Genomic DNA, 22,628 nt, shown 5'->3' on the forward strand with positions numbered 1-22,628 from the left:
AGGCAGCGTTCTTGGCCCGTTGATGTACAATGCTTACACGGCCGACCTCCCTGTTCTTCAGAGGCCTGACCTGCTCGCAGCAACCTATGCAGACGACACCGCCTTCCTTACCACCGCCGATAGCGCATTGGGGGCAGCCGATACGATGCAATTGCAGCTTGACTTGCTCAGCGACTGGCAAAAGCGATGGAACATTGCCGTCAATAATGAGAAGTCCACTGCCTCCACATTTTCTCTCTGCAAAGGCAACTGCCCTCCAGTTAACCTTAACGGCTCTCCAATCCCACAGGTAGACAATCCCAGGTACCTGGGATTCACCCTAGACAGGAGGCTCACCTGGAAGCCCCATCTGATTAAGAAGGGGAAACAGGCTAATCAAAGACTTCGATCCTTCTACTGGCTTATGGGTAGGAGATCGAAGCTGAGAACTTCCACTAAACTCCTCATCTACAAGGCAATAATACGCCCTATCTGGACGTACGGCATACAGCTCTGGGGAACTGCGAGCAAGACGAATGTCCGAACTATGCAAGCTTTCGAAAATAGAGCCCTTCGAATCGCCACTGGGGCCCACGTCTATCATGAGAATCGCACCATCCACGAGGTTCTCAATTTCCCTTGGGTCAAGGACGAGATACAAAGAAGCAGCGCACGTTACATGCAGAGGCTTCATAATCACCCGAACCGGTTGGCCAGCTCCCTGCTGGACAGCAGCGAGCAACCCAGAAGACTTAAAAGGACACACCCGCTGGACCTCCCCTTACTATAATTTTTTTTCTACCATATTAATATTTAAAAATATCTATACGTGAAGTTTACGTGATAAAATTTAATGGTTGTCCCTAATGGACAGTTTTAAATAAACATTACCCTGCTATTACAAAAAAAAAAAAAAAAAAAAAAATTAATACATTGCGATGTTGAATGGGGTTTCCTAAAAGTATAGGAGGGAGGCAGAATTGCCCTTGGAGGGAGAATATCGTGTCTATTAATGTGATTCTCCATACTCGATTTGATAAAGCCCTCTAAATATTTGAAAATTACACTTAGAAGGCAAATAGATCTATTGTTTGTAATTACAGAAGAGTTAAGATTTTTCTTTGGCACAAGAATAACTTTTATTCTACGCCAATTATCTGGAATATTACCTTGGTCTAAAGTAGAATTAAGCAAGGAAACAAGGTTTTCTAATTGCACAGTAGGCAAGGCTAGGAACATTCTATATGAAATCTTATCGAGTCCCTTAGCATTATCAGGTTTACGGCATTTGAGAAAGACAAGAAGTTCACGATATGCGAAGTTTGAGATAGAATTTGTGTAAAGTAGGTCGTCAGGAAAAATATCATCAGAACAAATAGCAGTGTAAGGAGCTGTGGCTATTTGACAAACAAAAGCGTGGTGATCCGAGTCAGAAAATTTACTTTTGGAAGGTTTTATTTGTTTATAAATTTGAAGGAAATGAATTTTTCCCCACATATCTTTCATTGAGAGGGTCAGGTAAATCTTCTAAAAGCCTGTTTAGGTTATTCTTTCTCATTTTAAAAAAGTTATTTAAAATCTAAAATGATTTTAGGGTGACTATAATTATAAGAGTTGAAAGAAGCCGAAATATTATCCACTTTAATTAAAACTTCAATAAATTATAGAATTACCTGAAGCCCATTTAAATCTAAGATGATTATTGTTTGTGAAAGTGACATCAAGGGTAGAGAAATAGGACGGATTAGGTGAGTAGGTTGGATCGCCATTCTTAATGCAGAAAAATCCTGAATTTAAAAAAGCGTTTTCTAAGATGCCTCCTCTGGCATCAAGCGTGTTGTTACCCCAAACACTAGATTTGGCATTAAAATCGCCACCTATAATAGCAGTACCGTTCAGTTCAGACGCAATAGAAAAAAGATCGTTGCAACCTTTTTTAAAAGAATTAGTGTCAGGATTGGGTGCTTCATAGATAAACGTATATGTTTTTATACCCTTGCAGAGGGTATTATACTTTTGGTCAAAAGTGTGCAACGCAGTGAAGGAGACATTTCCGACCCTACAAAGTATATATATTCATAATCAGGATCACCTCCTGAGTTGATATAAGCATGTCCGTCTGTCTGTCCGTCTGTCATTTTCTACGCAAACTAGTCTCTCAGTTTTAAAGCTATCGTCTTGAAACTTTGCACACACCCTTCTTTCCTTTGCACGCAGTATATAAGCCGGATCGGTCGACTACATCCTATAGCTGCCATATAACTGATTGATCGGAAATGGTATAACTTTGGTGTTTTTAAAGATAGAGAGTTCAAATTTTACAAGAAAGCATTTTTGGCAAAATAATACGACATGACAAATTTCATAAGGATCGGCCGACTATATCCTATAGCTGCCATATAACTGAACGATCGATAATGACCCAACTTTCGTGATTTTTAAAAATAAAAAGCTGAAACTTAGTACACCCAGTCCTTATTTATTTGGTTATTTTTGCAGCGCAAATTTCTTTTTTTACGCGGATTTTTCACTTTAACGCGATTGCGATTGCGATTACTCTATGTGTATCAATTATTGCAAATCTAGTCATTAGTCATTTAGTTAGCGGTTCCGATTTTTACGCGATATTTTTTTTACGCGATTAGTGGCAGAACCAACAATTGCGTAAAAAAGGACTGGGTGTACATATTCTATTTTTGGTCAGTTGATCCAACCTACCAAATTTCATTAGAATCGGCCGACTATATCCTATAGCTGCCATATAACTGAACGATCGAAAATGGTATTTGGTAGAAATACCAACTTTGGTATTTTTGAAGATAGAAGCTTGGGACTTTTTTTAGATATTTCATCGTAATTAATTGGTTTTATTGTGATATTCTCATAAGGATCAGCCGACTATATCAGATGTTTGCGATATATATCCGGTTTTAACTGCAAGGGTATATCAACTTCGGCTCCGCCCGAAGTTAGCTTTCCTTTCATGTTTTAAATGGAATAATTTCCAACGCCCCATACCTGTCGGCACGAGGTTTACAGACAAAATTATTATTTGCTAGGCTACACAGAGTTGTTTGAAATCCAGATTTCTGACAAAATTGCTAAATTGCTATTATTAACTAAAAATAGTTCTAACAAATGTTTATTGTTATTAGCATTTAAGCTCTCAATGTTATATTACAGGATTTTAAGAGTCATTTTTATTTTTATTTTATTTTGGATTTCACTTAAGAAAAGTATATAGACAAGCAAAATTAAAAAACTATTGTGTTGATTGGTTAATTTTAGCCCTATTGGCTAGGGCTAGTTGGATTAAACTATTTTCTGCAGCTTCTAGAGCTGGGTTGTTGCAATTATAAATTTCAAATTGTTGAGCAGAAACAGGTTCTTTAGACTGCGTGTTAATGAATTTTTTTTTGATAGAGTACTCATGTTTTTTAAGGGCATCTTTCCAGCTGATCATTGTGTCGTTGGCATTTTTTGCCTCATTTTTTTTAAAAAGAGATCTTAGCTTTGTTAAAAGAGTTATTTTAAAATAATTGTTTCGTGGCTAATTTCGTGTTATTTTGAAAATTTGGTGTATTTAATTTCCTTTGCCATGATGGCTGTCGAAAATGAGTGATGTCGTTAGTATCAACTTCTTGTAAAATATAAAACAGAGAGGGATACCTAATTTTCGCTTCTGATTTTGATAAGTTTTCAAGTGTCATGCACTTTTTAATTGCATAGGCTCTTTTACGAGCAGGACAATCAAGAGAGGTGGCTACGTGAGATTGTTTGCAGTTAGCGCAAACCAATTGGCTACATTGCTGCTCTTTGGTATGAGATAATGCACAGCTACTACATTTTTGATCGGCTTGTTTTACAATTTTAAGCAAAATGATTAAAACTAAAACAGCGATAACATTGGCTGAAAGGTACATACGGACTAACGTTAACCTTAGTGTATAAAAAGACGACTTCATTGGGAACTTGTGTACCTTTGAAGAGAATTTTAACCCTAGAAGTGTTAATAAAATTATCTTTATCCTCCTTGTCCCTAGTTTTAACCCGAATGATCTCGTGAATCGGTACAGAGAGAGAAATGTACTCTTTCAGTTCGGAGTCGGAAAACTTTGTAGGAATATTAAAAAAAATATCCATTTTAAAAATAAAGTGTTTTAAAATCTTGGGTTCATAGCCATTATTTTTCAAATCTGAAAATACAATGTCATTAACTTTCGCAGCAGCCTTAAACTCAGCTTTGCAGCGTCCAAAGCCAATCTTACTGACGGATAGAATATCTTAATGGCCCCGTGGGCCATTCTTATTTTAATGTTGCCCGTAATAAATAATAAAAGCACATATTTTTAGCAAAAAAAATTTTTCACAATTTTTAAACTTTCTTTTTTTTTTGAAAAAAAAAATTGTTATACCCTAGCAGAGGGTATTATAATTTTGCCCAAAAGTGTGCAACGCAGTGAAGGAGACGTCTCCGACCCTATAAAGTATATATATTCTTGATCAGGATCACCTCCTGAGTTGATATGTCCGTCTGTCCGTCTGTCTGTCCGTCTGTCATTTTCTACGCAAACTAGTCTCTCAGTTTTAAAGCTATCGTCTTGAAACTTTGCACACACCCTTCTTTCCTTTGCACGCAGTATATAAGTCGGAACGGCCCGGATCGGCCGACTATATCCTATAGCTGCCATATAACTGATTGATCGGAAATGGTATAACTTTGGTGTTTTTAGAGTTAGAGAGTTCAAATTTGACATGAGATTTTTTTGGTCTTTATTGTGTGTAATAACACAGTGTCACTGTCACTTTATCAATTTAAAACCAACTTTATTTTCAAATATTTAGCACTAGAGTCCAATCGGGGGAGCCAAAATGTTTAATGAGATTAGTTTATCTCACACTATAAAAAAAATAACGAATAAGGGTTACTGCTGAATATTTAAATGTGGCGAAAAACGAAAACGAAAAAACAATCTGTCCTCTTCAACGTTATAATTCCGATTATATTTTTCTCTAATCTTAAGCCTAACTTATCTATTGCGGCGAAGCGAGGCGAATTCGCACAAGAGCGAATATGAGTTTTCGCTCCCGCTCCGCCCTAAGCTATCTTAAAGTAAATTTAGAGTCTAACAACTACAAAATACAATTCAAATCAAAACAACTTCAAATAATTTCAAATCCAATCAAACAGTAACCTCTGCCTTCCGCAACCTTTGCCTAACATCTACCCAAAGTTAAAATTCTTTTATTAATGAAATTAATAATAAATTTAATATGGGAGTCGATAAAACGTAAATTAAATAATTTTCTACCTAGGATAGGAATTTTGACCGCGTCAAACGCTTTGTTTAAATCAAGAACTGCTGCTGTAGCATGGAAGCCACGAGCTTTTAAATTAGCTATAATGTTGATCACATCATTAATACATTCGAAAGGTAGGCTTTGAACTGAAAGCATCGTTTTATTGTTTGTTAAAAAAATAAAAAGAAAAATTTAAATTTTTCTTCCAACCACCAAAAAAATATAAAAGCACTCTTATTTACTTAATCTTGCGGCCATTCTCGGGCAAAACCAACTTAATGGGCTGGCAAAACCCTCCCAGTTCCATCAAAATCAAGCCGCCTTCGAAAAAGAAAGCCTATTCTAATTTTCAAGATGTCGATTCCAGCGACTCCGAGCATGGAGAAATGAAGCGGAAGTCTGCTAAAAAACCCATTATGGAAGACGAACCTACCACCAGCGAAGCAGCCAGAGCTGCACTTAAAGCTAATATTGAAAAAAATTATTATGCAATTCTATCTGATTTAGACGATGAAGATCGTGTCAGCGACATGGAGGTTGACGTTATGAAGAAAAAAGATGATAAGAAAACCAAGCAATCTGCGGTAAAAACGGCGAAAATCATCAAACCGCCCCCAATTTTTATCCCGGACGTATCCAGCATCAGGGGCCTTTCCAAAGACATTTCCCACCTCTTAGGCGGGGATGTTGAAGTGACCTACAAAGCAAGCACTAACAACACAATTCGCGTCATGACTCCAGATAAGGATACTTACTCAACTCTGAAAAAGTTCCTGAGCGAAAATAACCATCGATACCACACATTCCAGCCCCGAGACGAGCGCGCTTATCGGATCGTCGTTAAAGGCCTCCACTTCTCCACCGACCCGGAGGATATTAAGGTGGGTTTCAGCAGCCATGGACACAAAGTCAGGGATATACACAATCCTATGCAAAAAGGTACAAAGAAGCCAGTAAACATTTTCTTTATTAACCTCGAGCCAGCCAAAAACCACAAGGAGGCCTTTCAAGTCAAGCGGCTATGCAGCACGGTGGTTACGGTTGAGCCACCAAAAAAATTCGACGATGTGCCCCAATGCCATCGCTGCCAGGGCTTCGGTCACACGAAACGGTACTGCCATCTGGAGTACAGATGCGTAAAGTGTGGAGATAGGCACCCATCGTCCGAATGCACCAAAATTGCCAGTGAACCAGCAGTCTGCCTCCACTGCGACGGATCACATGCGGCCTCTTACAAGGGCTGTCCAGCCTACAAAAAGGCAAAGAGCACGTTCGCCCCCAAGCAGACTGCCCCAAGACGCCAGCAACCTCAATTCAGCAAAATTAACCCTAACATCAGCTATGCTAGCGCAGTCAAAAACGGAGCACCACAGTTTGACTCCAACCCCAATCCCGATCCCAGTCTTTCAAGTAATCCAATGGACGCCCTAACGGCTAGGATGGAATCTATGTTTGAGCGCATGATGGAGAAGGTCTTGAGCCAAATAGCCCAAATGATGGCCACCGTTTGCAAATCCTTATGCATACGCAATTAAGTATAACCATATGGAATGCTAACGGCCTGGTAAAAAGAAGGCCAGAGGTCGAGCTATATTGCAAGACCCTCCAAGCAGACGTTCTCCTCATATCAGAAACGCATTTTACCAACAGATCATACTTGACTATTAGAGGATACGACCTCATTGCCGCTAACCACCCGAACGGTAGAGGTCGCGGGGGCGCGGCCATCCTTATTCGCAGCTGCATCAAGTATGAGGCACTTCCAGCCATGTGCGAAGACTGGGTACAATGTGCCCAAATTAAAATCTCCACTACCAACGGTGACATAACAATCGCCGCAGCATATTGCCCCCCCAGGCACAACATCCACGAACAGGAATTCGGCTTGCTACTGGATTGCCTCGGCCCCAAGTTCATAATCGGAGGGGACTTTAATGCTAAACACCCCTGGTGGGGCTCCAGGATTACGAACCCAAAGGGCTCGGCCCTATACAGGCAGATTCAGTCCCGAATCTTGAGCTGTCACGCAACCGGTGCACCCACATACTGGCCTACGGATCCCCACAAAATCCCTGATGTGCTAGACTTCGCCATCTCCGGAGGACTGGATTCTGCCGGAATTCAAGCGAGAGAAGTAGAAGACCTCTTCTCGGACCACAGCGCCTTTGCCGTGTCACTTTTCACCCCAGCCTTGCTCAGGTCAGCCCGCAAAAAGCTGATCTACAAGACAACAGACGTTGACAAGTACCAATCCTACCTGAACAACGTTACCGACCCCAGCCCGACACTTGACTCCCCGTTTGACACCGACACCATTGTAGAAGAGTTAACAGCCCATATTCAGGCGGCAGCTTCTGAAGCAGCACCAAGGCCCTCCAACCGCCCAAGAGCCACTGACAGGGACATCCATTTTTGGAGCCCAGAAGTCGAAGAACTCAAACTTGAAAAGCGACGACTCCGAAGAGTGTGGATGCTCTCAAGGAATCCTTTGGACAAAACCGCCTTCAATAGAGCGACCAAATGTCTGACAGAAACTCTGGCAAGACTAAGGAAGCAGGCCTTTGACGGGTTCGTCGAACAACTTGAGCCAGGCGACCCTCAACATAACTTATGGCGAGTCACCAAATCTATCAGACAGCCGCTGAAAAAGATCCCACCTGTACAAAGATCCGACGGCAGCTGGTGCAGATCGGAGATGGACAGGGCCAACGCTTTCGCCGAACACCTCGAAGGTGTCTTTACGCCTTTCGATCGCTGCTCACCGGAGGATGCTGCTGAAACTGCCCGTCTGCTAGCCGAACCTTCTAGGGACGCCGATCCAATATCACCAGTGACTGAGGAGGAAACAGCTGAGCTTATAACCATCATGAGCAACAACAAGGCCCCGGGCGATGATGGTATCAATGCAATTGCATTAAAAATGTTACCACCTCCAAGCATTCAGCTAATTACGAGGATCTATAATAGATGCTTGGAGATAGGATACTTTCCGTCCACATGGAAACGTTCCCAGGTAACTATGATACCTAAGCCCGGGAAACCCGAAGCAAACCTTTCGTCCTACCGACCAATAAGTTTGTTACCAACGCTCTCCAAAATACTTGAACGAGTGTTTTTAAGCAGAGCACTGCCAGTATTTGACGAGGCTGGACTGATCCCTGACCACCAGTTTGGCTTCAGGCGGCGACACGGTACGCCAGAGCAGTGCCATCGGGTAGTGCAGTGCATCCTGGACGCGTTTGAAACCAAGAAGTACTGCATGGCCGTCATGCTGGACGTGAAGCAGGCCTTTGACCGAGTCTGGCATCCCGGTCTTCTATATAAATTAAAGACTGGCCTACCCCGACCATACTTCCAGTTCCTAAAGTCGTTCTTGGAAGACCGTAAATTTGCTGTTAGATGTGGCGAGGCCATCTCCGGTATTAGAGAAGCTCACGCTGGTGTACCCCAAGGCAGCGTTCTTGGCCCGTTGATGTACAATGCTTACACGGCCGACCTCCCTGTTCTTCAGAGGCCTGACCTGCTCGCAGCAACCTATGCAGACGACACCGCCTTCCTTACCACCGCCGATAGCGCATTGGGGGCAGCCGATACGATGCAATTGCAGCTTGACTTGCTCAGCGACTGGCAAAAGCGATGGAACATTGCCGTCAATAATGAGAAGTCCACTGCCTCCACATTTTCTCTCTGCAAAGGCAACTGCCCTCCAGTTAACCTTAACGGCTCTCCAATCCCACAGGTAGACAATCCCAGGTACCTGGGATTCACCCTAGACAGGAGGCTCACCTGGAAGCCCCATCTGATTAAGAAGGGGAAACAGGCTAATCAAAGACTTCGATCCTTCTACTGGCTTATGGGTAGGAGATCGAAGCTGAGAACTTCCACTAAACTCCTCATCTACAAGGCAATAATACGCCCTATCTGGACGTACGGCATACAGCTCTGGGGAACTGCGAGCAAGACGAATGTCCGAACTATGCAAGCTTTCGAAAATAGAGCCCTTCGAATCGCCACTGGGGCCCACGTCTATCATGAGAATCGCACCATCCACGAGGTTCTCAATTTCCCTTGGGTCAAGGACGAGATACAAAGAAGCAGCGCACGTTACATGCAGAGGCTTCATAATCACCCGAACCGGTTGGCCAGCTCCCTGCTGGACAGCAGCGAGCAACCCAGAAGACTTAAAAGGACACACCCGCTGGACCTCCCCTTACTATAATTTTTTTTCTACCATATTAATATTTAAAAATATCTATACGTGAAGTTTACGTGATAAAATTTAATGGTTGTCCCTAATGGACAGTTTTAAATAAACATTACCCTGCTATTACAAAAAAAAAAAAAAAAAAAAAAATTAATACATTGCGATGTTGAATGGGGTTTCCTAAAAGTATAGGAGGGAGGCAGAATTGCCCTTGGAGGGAGAATATCGTGTCTATTAATGTGATTCTCCATACTCGATTTGATAAAGCCCTCTAAATATTTGAAAATTACACTTAGAAGGCAAATAGATCTATTGTTTGTAATTACAGAAGAGTTAAGATTTTTCTTTGGCACAAGAATAACTTTTATTCTACGCCAATTATCTGGAATATTACCTTGGTCTAAAGTAGAATTAAGCAAGGAAACAAGGTTTTCTAATTGCACAGTAGGCAAGGCTAGGAACATTCTATATGAAATCTTATCGAGTCCCTTAGCATTATCAGGTTTACGGCATTTGAGAAAGACAAGAAGTTCACGATATGCGAAGTTTGAGATAGAATTTGTGTAAAGTAGGTCGTCAGGAAAAATATCATCAGAACAAATAGCAGTGTAAGGAGCTGTGGCTATTTGACAAACAAAAGCGTGGTGATCCGAGTCAGAAAATTTACTTTTGGAAGGTTTTATTTGTTTATAAATTTGAAGGAAATGAATTTTTCCCCACATATCTTTCATTGAGAGGGTCAGGTAAATCTTCTAAAAGCCTGTTTAGGTTATTCTTTCTCATTTTAAAAAAGTTATTTAAAATCTAAAATGATTTTAGGGTGACTATAATTATAAGAGTTGAAAGAAGCCGAAATATTATCCACTTTAATTAAAACTTCAATAAATTATAGAATTACCTGAAGCCCATTTAAATCTAAGATGATTATTGTTTGTGAAAGTGACATCAAGGGTAGAGAAATAGGACGGATTAGGTGAGTAGGTTGGATCGCCATTCTTAATGCAGAAAAATCCTGAATTTAAAAAAGCGTTTTCTAAGATGCCTCCTCTGGCATCAAGCGTGTTGTTACCCCAAACACTAGATTTGGCATTAAAATCGCCACCTATAATAGCAGTACCGTTCAGTTCAGACGCAATAGAAAAAAGATCGTTGCAACCTTTTTTAAAAGAATTAGTGTCAGGATTGGGTGCTTCATAGATAAACGTATATGTTTTTATACCCTTGCAGAGGGTATTATACTTTTGGTCAAAAGTGTGCAACGCAGTGAAGGAGACATTTCCGACCCTACAAAGTATATATATTCATAATCAGGATCACCTCCTGAGTTGATATAAGCATGTCCGTCTGTCTGTCCGTCTGTCATTTTCTACGCAAACTAGTCTCTCAGTTTTAAAGCTATCGTCTTGAAACTTTGCACACACCCTTCTTTCCTTTGCACGCAGTATATAAGCCAGATCGGTCGACTACATCCTATAGCTGCCATATAACTGATTGATCGGAAATGGTATAACTTTGGTGTTTTTAAAGATAGAGAGTTCAAATTTTACAAGAAAGCATTTTTGGCAAAATAATACGACATGACAAATTTCATAAGGATCGGCCGACTATATCCTATAGCTGCCATATAACTGAACGATCGATAATGACCCAACTTTCGTGATTTTTAAAAATAAAAAGCTGAAACTTAGTACACCCAGTCCTTATTTATTTGGTTATTTTTGCAGCGCAAATTTCTTTTTTTACGCGGATTTTTCACTTTAACGCGATTGCGATTGCGATTACTCTATGTGTATCAATTATTGCAAATCTAGTCATTAGTCATTTAGTTAGCGGTTCCGATTTTTACGCGATATTTTTTTTACGCGATTAGTGGCAGAACCAACAATTGCGTAAAAAAGGACTGGGTGTACATATTCTATTTTTGGTCAGTTGATCCAACCTACCAAATTTCATTAGAATCGGCCGACTATATCCTATAGCTGCCATATAACTGAACGATCGAAAATGGTATTTGGTAGAAATACCAACTTTGGTATTTTTGAAGATAGAAGCTTGGGACTTTTTTTTAGATATTTCATCGTAATTAATTGGTTTTATTGTGATATTCTCATAAGGATCAGCCGACTATATCAGATGTTTGCGATATATATCCGGTTTTAACTGCAAGGGTATATCAACTTCGGCTCCGCCCGAAGTTAGCTTTCCTTTCATGTTTTAAATGAAATAATTTCCAACGCCTCCATACCTGTCGGCACGAGGTTTACAGACAAAATTATAATTTGCTAGGCTACACAGAGTTGTTTGGAATCCAGATTTCTGACAAAATTGCTAAATTGCTTTTATTAACTAAAAATAGTTCTAACAAATGATTATTGTTATTAGCATTTAAGCTCTCAATGTTATATTACAGGATTTTAAGAGTCATTTTTATTTTTATTTTATTTTGGATTTCACTTAAGAAAAGTATATAGACAAGCAAAATTAAAAAACTATTGTGTTGATTGGTTAATTTTAGCCCTATTGGCTAGGGCTAGTTGGATTAAACTATTTTCTGCAGCTTCTAGAGCTGGGTTGTTGCAATTATAAATTTCAAATTGTTGAGCAGAAACAGGTTCTTTAGATTGCGTGTTAATGAATTTTTCTTTGATAGAGTACTCATGTTTTTTAAGGGCATCTTTCCAGCTGATCATTGTGTCGTTGGCATTTTTTGCCTCATTTTTTTTAAAGAGAGATCTTAGCTTTGTTAAAAGAGTTATTTTCAAATAATTGTTTCGTGGCTAATTTCGTGTTATTTTGAAAATTTGGTGTATTTAATTTCCTTTGCCATGATGGCTGTCGAAAATGAGTGATGTCGTTAGTATCAACTTCTTGTAAAATATAAAACAGAGAGGGATACCTAATTTTCGCTTCTGATTTTGATAAGTTTTCAAGTGTCATGCACTTTTTAATTGCATAGGCTCTTTTACGAGCAGGACAATCAAGAGAGGTGGCTACGTGAGATTGTTTGCAGTTAGCGCAAACCAATTGGCTACATTGCTGCTCTTTGGTATGAGATAATGCACAGCTACTACATTTTTGATCGGCTTGTTTTACAATTTTGAGCAAAATGATTAAAACTAAAACAGCGATAACATTGGCTGAAAGGTACATACGGACTAACGTTAACCTTAGTGTATAAAAAGACGACTTCATTGGGAACTTGTGTACCTTTGAAGAGAATTTTAACCCTAGAAGTGTTAATAAAATTATCTTTATCCTCCTTGTCCCTAGTTTTAACCCGAATGATCTCATGAATCGGTACAGAGAGAGAAATGTACTCTTTCAGTTCGGAGTCGGAAAACTTTATAGGAATATTAAAAAAAATATCCATTTTAAAAATAAAGTGTTTTAAAATCTTGGGTTCATAGCCATTATTTTTCAAATCTGAAAATACAATGTCATTAACTGTCGCAGCAGCCTTAAACTCAGCTTTGCAGCGTCCAAAGCCAATCTTACTGACGGATAGAATATCTTTGATTTTGAGTTTCAGAAGTGTAGCATTCAAATCTAGCGGGTTAATTGGGACTCTGTTCTGTCGGCTCTCTAAGCCAGTATCTCCGATTTAGTCAATATAGACCACAAAGGGCCCTTTGTGAGAAATGTCATATAAAATTTAATTTTTATCCAATTGCAAATTTTCTTTTAGGCAAAAATTTTCAAATTTTCGTTTCTTTTCTTCTTCTTTCCTATTTAAAATTTGAATTGTTGAATTATTCACATTCGAGGTCTCCGTTTCCAAAACATCTACTTCATCACTTACTTGCATCACTTACTATCACTTCATCACTTATGATTATGTAAAATATTTTTTTTTTTTGATCTCTTGAAAGTGTCCGGCTCTGAGGAAAGGATGGACCCCTTGGCCCCGTGGGCCATTCTTATTTTAATGTTGCCCGTAATAAATAATAAAAGCACATATTTTTAGCAAAAAAAATTTTTCACAATTTTTAAACTTTCTTTTTTTTGTGAAAAAAAAAAAATTGTTATACCCTAGCAGAGGGTATTATAGTTTTGTCCAAAAGTGTGCAACGCAGTGAAGGAGACATCTCCGACCCTATAAAGTATATATATTCTTGATCAGGATCACCTCCTGAGTTGATATGAGCATGTCCGTCTGTCCGTCTGTCTGTCCGTCTGTCTGTTTCTACGCGAACTAGTCTCTCAGTTTTAAAGCTATCGTCTTGAAACTTTGCACACACCCTTCTTTCCTTTGCACGCAGTATATAAGTCGGAACGGATCGGATCGGCCGAGCCCGGATCGGCCGACTATATCCTATAGCTGCCATATAACTAATTGATCGGAAATGGTATAACTTTTGTGTTTTTAGAGTTAGAGAGTTCAAATTTGACATGAGAGCTATTTTTGGCAAAATAATACGACACGCCAAATTTCATAAGGATCGGCCGACTATATCTTATAGCTGCCATATAACTGAACGATCGGAAATGACCTAACTTTCGTGTTTTTGAAGATAGAAAGCTGGAACTTGGTACAGATTATATTTTTATAATCAGTTAATCAGGTCAGTTAATCCGATGTACCAAATTTTATAACGATCGGTTGACTATATCTTATAGCTGCCATATATCTGAACGATCCGAAATAGTATTTGGTAGAAATATCAACTTTCGTATTTTCGAAGATAGAAGCTTGGGACTTTTTTTAGATTTTTTATTGTAATTAATTGGTTTTATTATGATGTAATCATAAGGATCGGCCAACTATATCCGATGTTTGCGATATATATCCGGTTTTAGCTGCAAGTGTATATCAACTTCGGCTCCGCCCGAAGTTAGCTTTGCTTTCTTGTTTTTTCTCGGTTTTTTTTTGAAGTACCGTTCCGAACGAAAGTAAAACGAAAACTGTACAGGAATATTTGTTATAAACGCAGTGCGCATTAATGAAACACGACCGTTTTCTTCAGAAGAAGAGGTCGAGATTTGCTAAAAAATGCTTAGATTTAATAACTTTGAAAAATGAATATAAAAAGCCCCAATAGTTTTAAAGACAGTGTCGGGTCAGACAGCAGCCGCTGTTTTATTGTAATGTTTATTTAAGTATGTAAAAATCGCCAGCCGACTCAGGCTAAAAACCGGCTTAGTATCAGGCTAAAAACCGGACACAATGATCTCACCCATGAGCATCTTCTCACCGGCGAAAGAAAACCCAACTGCCCCCACTGCGTCAGCAAATAACAGTCAATCACCTGCTGGAAACATGCCGACATTATCTAAACCAAGGAACCGTTCTCTTCGGACTTACTCCTCCCACACATTTATTAAAAAACCTTTTACCTATAAATGCCAACCTAATCTTATCATTCTTAAGCAAATGTAAAATCATAGACTAAATTTAAATATACGTGATAATGGCAATTATAAAAAAAAAACCCTTATATATTTATTTTTAAATTGTCGAGTCGAGGGCCAATTTAGCTCGTACTTTAAGATTATATTTAGTTAAAATATTATAAACCACAGATTATGTATAGTAATTAAAATTTAAAATAAATAAATAATATCATAAGTTTTTTTAGAGTATTTTTTTAGAGCTATTAAAAATTTTAATTTTAAGTATTCAATGCAATACTCATAACCATTTGACCATTCTTGTTATTGCAAAATAATCGTGCGCAGGCGTCAGCACGTGGAAATATTATAAATAGAAAATGAGCTCGAGGGCATATTTACCAGTTATAAAGATGAGGTCGACCGAGCTACTGGTACTCGTGAGTGCAATGTTCTTACTTGCCGATGGCAGTATGGTAAACAAGGATGTTTGGCTTCGACCTGGATGCCACAAAGTTGGAAACACCAGAAAGATTTCTATTCCCGATTGTGTGGAGTTTAACATTACGACAAATGCATGCCGCGGATTTTGCGAATCGTACTCTGTTCCCTCAATCCCATTGGCGGGAGTGTCACTGGCTGGTTTGTTTAAGCCACCAAAACCAGTCGTGAGTGTTGGGCAATGCTGTAACATGATGAAGTCGGAAGAGGTATGTTAAAAATTATTTTCTTATCAACACTGAAAAAAAAATGTCATTTCAGATACAACGTCGCGTGTTGTGTATTGAGGGAATTCGTAGCGTTACATTTAAAAGTGCAGTATCATGCAGCTGCTACCATTGTAAAAAGGACTAAAGATGTTCCAATAATGAAGTTGAACACTTTTTAAATTTTATTGAGAACGACACTTACTAAAATTTACCTATTTCAATACTTATATAATCTAATAATTATACCAATAATAATTTTATAAAAATAATATTTAAAAAAATAATATTATATAAGATATATGATGCCTCACAAGCATAGGATCTAAGTCCCTCCATTCATATTAACTTTTGAGTCCATAAGGTCTTTCCTTATTCGGTTTGTAGTCCCATCTGGCTAAGACTACTATTCAGGAAATTATGAATGGGAATAAAATTCGTGAAAAAATGTCCTTTTCCATTTGAAAAATTAGTCAATATTTATTTGCAACAACTTTGCTTTTTGATCAAATTACAGCATGGTTTCATTGAGAGTCACTCCACCACCCCTAATTTTTTGGAGTTGGTATCCTCTGTCATAGATGACTTCCGATAGGGATTTCAAACTGATGTTATTTACACAGACTTCAGAACAGCATTTGATTCTTAAATCAATCACTTCTGTTGATTAAAATGAATCTTTTAGGATTTCCTCCTTACGAGGATCTCGAGCTACCTAGATGGAAGAACACAAAGAGTTTCAACTATAAATGTGCATTCCCGTGCTACATCTGAAGTCCCCCCAAGCAAGTCATCTTAGCCCTATGCCCTATTTCCTGTAACTGTTACTGTTTACTCTTTTTATTAATGACTGCATTAACGAACTCGCTAATACTTATGTACGCAGAAGATGTTAAGCTTTGTCTTCAAAACAAATCCACTTGTGCCCAATAAAGACTTCAGCCTGATATCAAAAATTTTCACAAATGGTGTTTAGCGAATATGGTATTATTATTATTATTATTATTATTAATATTTAATACTTATTGGATTTTAAAACCTCTAATTGTTATATAGAGGACTAGAACCTGGAGAGGCCAGGCCTTGATACAATTATACATAATAATATATAATATAGTATAATTTTATCATGGGCCAAGCGATGTACATATTTTCACAATGGTTCATAAAGTTAAGCGTGTAAAGTTAAGGTGTTATTAAAAGATGGTCAAAAGAATTTAACGACCCCTACATAACTAAGAGTTTATTTATTTCTTTGGTGCATCCGATACTGAAGTAAGGTTCATGTGTCTGGAGTCGAGCCGGTCACTCCTCGCTTTGCAGGAAAATGCCTATTCACCGATCCGTTTGTACGTTTCGGGGCCAGGCTACCTGCCATTGACTTTTGAATCCTGGGGTTCAGTCGAACCATCCTGCCACGGCTTCTTCACTCGTTTGTTGGACAACCGGGGACAATCAGAGCTGTAGGACTCTCCAACTCAACGCTACCAGCTTCCCAAAAGTAACCCTCTTAGTAGCGCCAATGTTCCTCTGCTCTTGCCGCTCGTCCTGCTTTTCAGTCTCATGCCACACTCCTGTTGGCGGTCCCCTTGCTTCTCCCGGCCAAGGACCTTTGCTGTTGCTATGCGGGGCCCTTGCTGTCTTGAAGGGACCGCTACACTTTGCGTCGTTCCCCACTCCTTGCTCATCTACGGTCAATATCCTCATCGCGCCTCCTTTCAGGGACTACTACGTTTAACGTCGTTTCCCCCCTACTTCACGGCCGAGCTGCTGGCCCGCGAACCGTTACGTTCCACTGCGTCTCCGTTTCCTTTGATCCGCTTAAGCGTAGTAGCGCTGCCACATTCACCGCTCCTTCTGCCCCGCGACTACGACTTTTCCTATGGCGTGTGGTGAGGATTAATTATGGTTGGCGGGCAATTGTGAAAAAATATTTTCGTATGATGCTTGGGGTTTTTTTCTGTATGGTGTGGATGACCCTATCTACTTTCTTTTACTATTTACTTTTATATTTAATTTGTATTTATATATATATTTTTGTTTTTGTTTTGTTCAAATAAACTTTATTTGTTAAATTTTTTTATTTATTTTTATTTTATTTATTATTTTATTATTATTATTATTTTCAGATGCTCCTTAAGCACCCGCGCACGAGGAAACATTGAACCTTTGTGTTAAATGAGATTAGTTTATCTCACACCTCAATACAAAAATAATAAATAAGGGTGGCTGCTGAATATTTGAAAGTGTTGAAAAACGAAAAAATTATCTGTCCTCTTTAACGTTATAATTCCGATTATATTTTTCTCTAATCTTAAGCCTAACTTATCTATTGCGGCGAATCGAAGCGAATTCGCACAAGACCAATATGAGCTTTCGCTACCGCTCCGCCCTAAGCTATCTTATAGTAACTTTAGAGACTAATAACTACAAAATACAATTCAAATTAAACAACTTCAAATGATTTCAAATCTAATTATATGCGACGAATCCGTTAATACCGGCCCCGTTGAAAGCCTCCATCCGGCTTCAACCCACTTGCAGCCGCGCCAGCTTGTGGACTGCACTCCTAAACTCCGCTCTAGAGCTAGTCCTGACGACGGCGACCCAGACCCTTCCGTCCGCGTCGGCGTGCGTTGCTCCTACCCTTCCTGTGAGCCACTGTTGTGGCGGCTGGTGATCCTCTGCGATCAGGACCAGCTCGCCCGTCCGGATGTCGTCCTCCTGGTTCTGCCACTTCGACCGCGCCTGTAGGCCCAAGACGTACTCCCGGGACCATGGCTACCATAACATTTGCTTGATTGATGAGACAAGCCGACATCGCCGCAAGCACGTTAGACCCTTCTGGTCCGGGGTACGCGGTGCTGGTAGGGCGATGAGCGGCCCGCCTGTCAACAGGTGCACGGAAGTAAGCGCCTCGCCGTCGCTTGAGTCCTGACTCAGAGCCTCCAGTGGTCGTGAGTTCAGGACGGCCTCGACTCCAACGAGGACGGACTGCAGCTCCTCCGCGGTTAGTTTGGCGTTCCCTACCGCTTGTAGGAGTTGGTGCTTGGCAGACTTCACACCTGCCTCCCATAGTCCGCCCATGTGCGGAGCCCGCGGTGGTATGAACGTAAATACGCATCCTTGATGCGTATAGCGTGACTGCGTCGACCTCGGCCATGATTCTCCGACAAAGCTTTGCGAAGTGGCGGCTCGCTTCGACGAAGTTCGTCGCGTTGTCGCAATAATCGATCTGCGGACATCCTCTGCGCCCAACGAACCTTAGAAAAGCCACCAAAAAGGAATCAGTTGAAAAGGTCGGAAACTACTTCTAAATGAACTGCCTTGGATGAAAAACAAACAAATAAGGCATTGAAAAAGCTCAATGACCAAACAGCAATGAAGAACTTATAGGGTGGCCTACCACGAATTTTCAATGTCGTATCAATAGGGCCACAAAAATAAACACCACATATGGAGAATTGGCGGAGAACACGAATTCTGTCTAAGGGTAAATCACCCATGATTTGAGTCATCAGACGAGGCTTGCATTTAAAGAAGCGTATGCATGATCGTACTGTCTGACTGCAGACTTCCTGCGCATTTACGATCCGTGTGTCGCAAAAGACTCACAAGTGCTCGTGGACCCACATGAAAATTCGACTCGTGCAAGTATCGGACGTAGCTCTGAACAAATTAAGAGCGTTTTGTCAACAGTACTTAAAGCTTGACATCGTACGATATAGGAGCATTAGCTAGTCGCCCCCCAACTCGCAATAACGAAAAGGTAATCCTAGCCTCTGATAATTCATGTAGAAAGAGATTTTGGCTTTGTAGACTAGGGCTAACACATAAAAATTTTTTGCGGATCTTTTCTATTTCATCTTGATACTCGTGCTCTTGGACTATTTCGACTATTTTTTTAAAAGCTTTATTATATTCGACAGGTGAGGGAACAATATCAGAATTCACTACTAATTCTTCGATTTCTTTATAAAGCGGAACATATAAACGAACACTCGCAGCAGTTTTAGATGAGAGGAATATCCTTCTATAACTTCAAATAAGTCTGAGGTAGATATGATTGCGGTAAATCCGACCGCATTCTTTTTCGCTTCCATCTGTATAAGTTCTGGTGACAAATCAAACCGGGGGCTCCTCGGCCACTTATCTTCCGGTTCCCTTAAAAATGATGGACCTATATCACTATCACTGGACACTATATCTGCCGGGTTCTGTTTAGTTGGTACATGCCGCCACGTGCTATCATCTGAATACTCTTGAATTTCAGCTACTCTATTCGATACGACCGTTGACAACGACGATGGATGGAAACGAATCCAATGAAGTAATTTCTGAATCATAACTCATAAGATGGGGGAGCGTCTTTGTCTTGAAACTTAAATACTTTCTGCAGATTTGCAACGAATATAAACGCAGGCTCCATAGGCTCTCATCGATGCGTCAGAAAAGGCATGAAACTGAATCGGTGACATCGGCTCGTAAGCACGAATCTCGGAATTGAGATGTCCTCTAATTGCGAAAAGGCAATTTGTATTTTGTTCCACGCTGTTTCTAAATGCAGTGGAATTGACTCATCCCAATCTAGCTTATTTAGCCAAAGTTCCTGCAATAGGATCTTTCCTTTTATAAGTAAAGCCCCATACCCTAGTATGGCCCTAGCCAAGGGGTTTGTGTTTATATTCAATCCGTACTTTTTTGTGGACCTTGCCACGTGGTCTAGGAATTTCAACGGGTATTCTGGTTCCACCTAGTCTGCTTTGCTTAATCCACCTGCACTCGGAACTTCTCGGACTCGCTCACCGCTCTCTGCCTTGGGGTGGACTTTTGCATGTTTCTTTTCCCAAACCCGCGCCCCCGCATGCAATCAGCTGCAAATGGTGCAGTACTGTTTTTTTAAAGACGAATCACTTGCTATTTTGCTATGAAAAATATAAAAATCAAAAAAAAATTTTGAATAATTTTCTACCTTAACATTTCAATTATCATTTCGGCAGGAATAATTGCGATTTTGTTAAAATTTGTCCAATTTTTAATAATAAGGGATAAGGGAGGAAGTGCAGCTCATACAATAAATGATTAAATCGCCGAACGCTTTTATACCCAAATTAAATGGGTGAGTTCTTCCATTCACTTTTTTTTGTATTTTAATTTAAAAAATATACTTTCCTCTAACAGTAGCTTATCATCTGATGAGAAATCCATTGCGACTAACAGCATAAAATCGCAACAAATTCGTCTTGCACTATGAAACCTATTAGCTTACTCGCAAAGCAAACAATTCGTCTTCAGCTTCATCTTCAGATTTGTCTTCGTCTCAGCGCATACTATGTTTGCAGCCTTAGTCTTGTCGACCTATTTCGCCACCAGGGATCTTACGGTTTCCGTGGCCTCATCTTTCATTGTTTCATTGTTCATTTCTATGCTAGTTAGGTTAGGTTAAGTTAAGACGTCGATGCGGGGCTAGTGGCTGACACCCCCATCCACTTGAGCTGCTGGGGCTCCTTCGGATACCGCACAGGCAGAGGTCCTACAAGGGGACCTCTCCCCTCCTATCTACTAATGTGCCCAAGAGTGTGCTATCCTTTCTGCGGCGGCTCGCGGTCCCATCCAGATTTACGGATGAAGGCTACGAGTCTGCGTGGAGCGATCTCCGCGAGGTCTGGCTAGTAGTAGTCATAATGTGGCACAGCTAGTCTAGCCGCGTGTGCTAGTATTAACTAATGTCCCGTAATGGCTTTGACTGCCAGACTACAGTCCTGCCTATCAAGGGCGATAAGCATCATTGATCTCTTCCTAGAGCGGATACGCCATATCATGCGTGAATTCCTGCAGTTTTGGAGATTTCTCCATTTCCTCAGTGATGCGCGGTCAAAGTGATCCCTGCATTTTAGCCTACACGTAGCTAAGGGGATGCCCACTGTTTCCTTCTCCGGGAGGAGAGGATTGGTAGAACCTGCTCTTTCTAGTTCGTCGGCAGCGAACCCTCGTGGTCCCTAAGTCCGGGCACCCATATAAGGTGGCGATTGTTGCCTTGTTAGCTCTTAGTTAGTGTTTGACTTCCATTCCAGTTTCCTGTCTAGCGTAATCCTTAGGTACTTGGCGCTACCGCTGAGGGAGAGTGTTTCTCCTGATAGTTTTGGAAGCATTAAGTTTGGTTTATTGTATTTCCTGGTGAAGGAACGAGCTCGGTTTTGGATGGGCTTACACCTAGTCCATTCCTAACTGCCCATGTTGAGCGGACCCAAAGTTTGTGCATCATGCGGTCACATAGAGTCTGGGGAAATTTCCCAAAAAGGCAAATTCGACATCATCCGCATAAGCGATAACTTTGCAACCACCACCTTCTATTGATCGCAGTAGGCTATTGACCGCCACGTTCCACAGTAGGGGTGAGAGTACGCCTCCTTGCGTAGTGCCTCTTCTGACGTATCTATGAATAGATTCTCCTCCTAGTGACGCCTCAACAGTGCTGTTTACCAGGATCTGCTTTATAAGGTGTACGGATTGTTCGTCTATTTCTAGTCCCGTCAGCGCGTTGATTATCGAGCTTGGTAGCATGTTTTTGAACGTACCTTTTATGTCTAGAAAAGCAATGAGTGCGTATTCCTTAGCTAACTAAGTCACTAAGTGCCCTTTAGACGAAAGTAGTGATCAGGTGGAGTGCCGTCTCCTTGGATCGGCCCTTCCTATACGCATGCTGTGATTCCGAGACATCATCTGGGTTGATGGTAAGATTAATGTGGAGGTTGATTAGTCTCTCCATTGTCTTGAGAAAGAAGGACGACAGGCTTATTGATCTGAAGTTCTTAGGGGTGCAGTGCGATGGTTTTCCCGCCTTGGGTATAGGACATCCCTACTGTCAACGTCCCTTGTTGGAGGTTTCCCCCAAGGATCTTTTTAGTTTTTTCTTGTATAACTCCCAGTTATCTTTTCTCGGGTTGCGTACCGTTAGTCGATTAAAGTTATCATAATTAACCACTATGTATCGATGGTCCGAGAAAGAGTGTTTCTCTAGGACTCCCCATATAACAATCTTGTCAGCTAGGGAGTCAGAGTTAAGAGTGATGTCAAGTACTTCCCTTCTGTTCTTGATTATGAAGGTG

The 22,628-nt window shown here is 40.4% G+C and overlaps 1 protein-coding gene across 4 annotated transcripts; it reads left to right on the top strand.

Annotated features, from left to right (window-relative positions):
- The first annotated feature begins 10,143 nt into the window (after positions 1 to 10,143).
- On the top strand, positions 10,144 to 16,631 carry Gpa2 (Glycoprotein hormone alpha 2). Of its 4 annotated transcripts, none has more exons than XM_070277288.1 (3): positions 10,144 to 10,227; positions 15,161 to 15,522; positions 15,575 to 16,631. In XM_070277288.1, exons 2-3 carry the CDS (start codon positions 15,193 to 15,195, stop codon positions 15,665 to 15,667), a joined length of 423 nt encoding a protein of 140 aa, XP_070133389.1. In that variant the 5' UTR covers positions 10,144 to 10,227; positions 15,161 to 15,192; the 3' UTR covers positions 15,668 to 16,631. The 4 variants fall into 4 exon arrangements, with proteins under 4 accessions (XP_070133389.1, XP_070133388.1, XP_070133387.1 ...); XM_070277287.1 differs by lacking the exon at positions 10,144 to 10,227 and adding an exon at positions 10,333 to 10,457 and having other exon boundaries at positions 15,575 to 16,630; XM_070277286.1 differs by lacking the exon at positions 10,144 to 10,227 and adding an exon at positions 13,162 to 13,434 and having other exon boundaries at positions 15,575 to 16,630.
- Positions 16,632 to 22,628: the final 5,997 nt, after the last annotated feature.

Source organism: Drosophila bipectinata, chromosome 2L (genome assembly GCF_030179905.1).
Source record: "Drosophila bipectinata strain 14024-0381.07 chromosome 2L, DbipHiC1v2, whole genome shotgun sequence".
Lineage (NCBI taxonomy): Eukaryota > Metazoa > Arthropoda > Insecta > Diptera > Drosophilidae > Drosophila > Drosophila bipectinata.

Coding starts and splice junctions, on each gene's coding strand:
- Gpa2 (XM_070277288.1), top strand. CDS start 15,193: ATGAGCTCGAGGGCATATTTACCAGTTATAAAGATGAGGTCGACCGAG. Junction 15,523..15,574: donor ACATGATGAAGTCGGAAGAG/GTATGTTAAAAA, acceptor ATGTCATTTCAG/ATACAACGTCGCGTGTTGTG.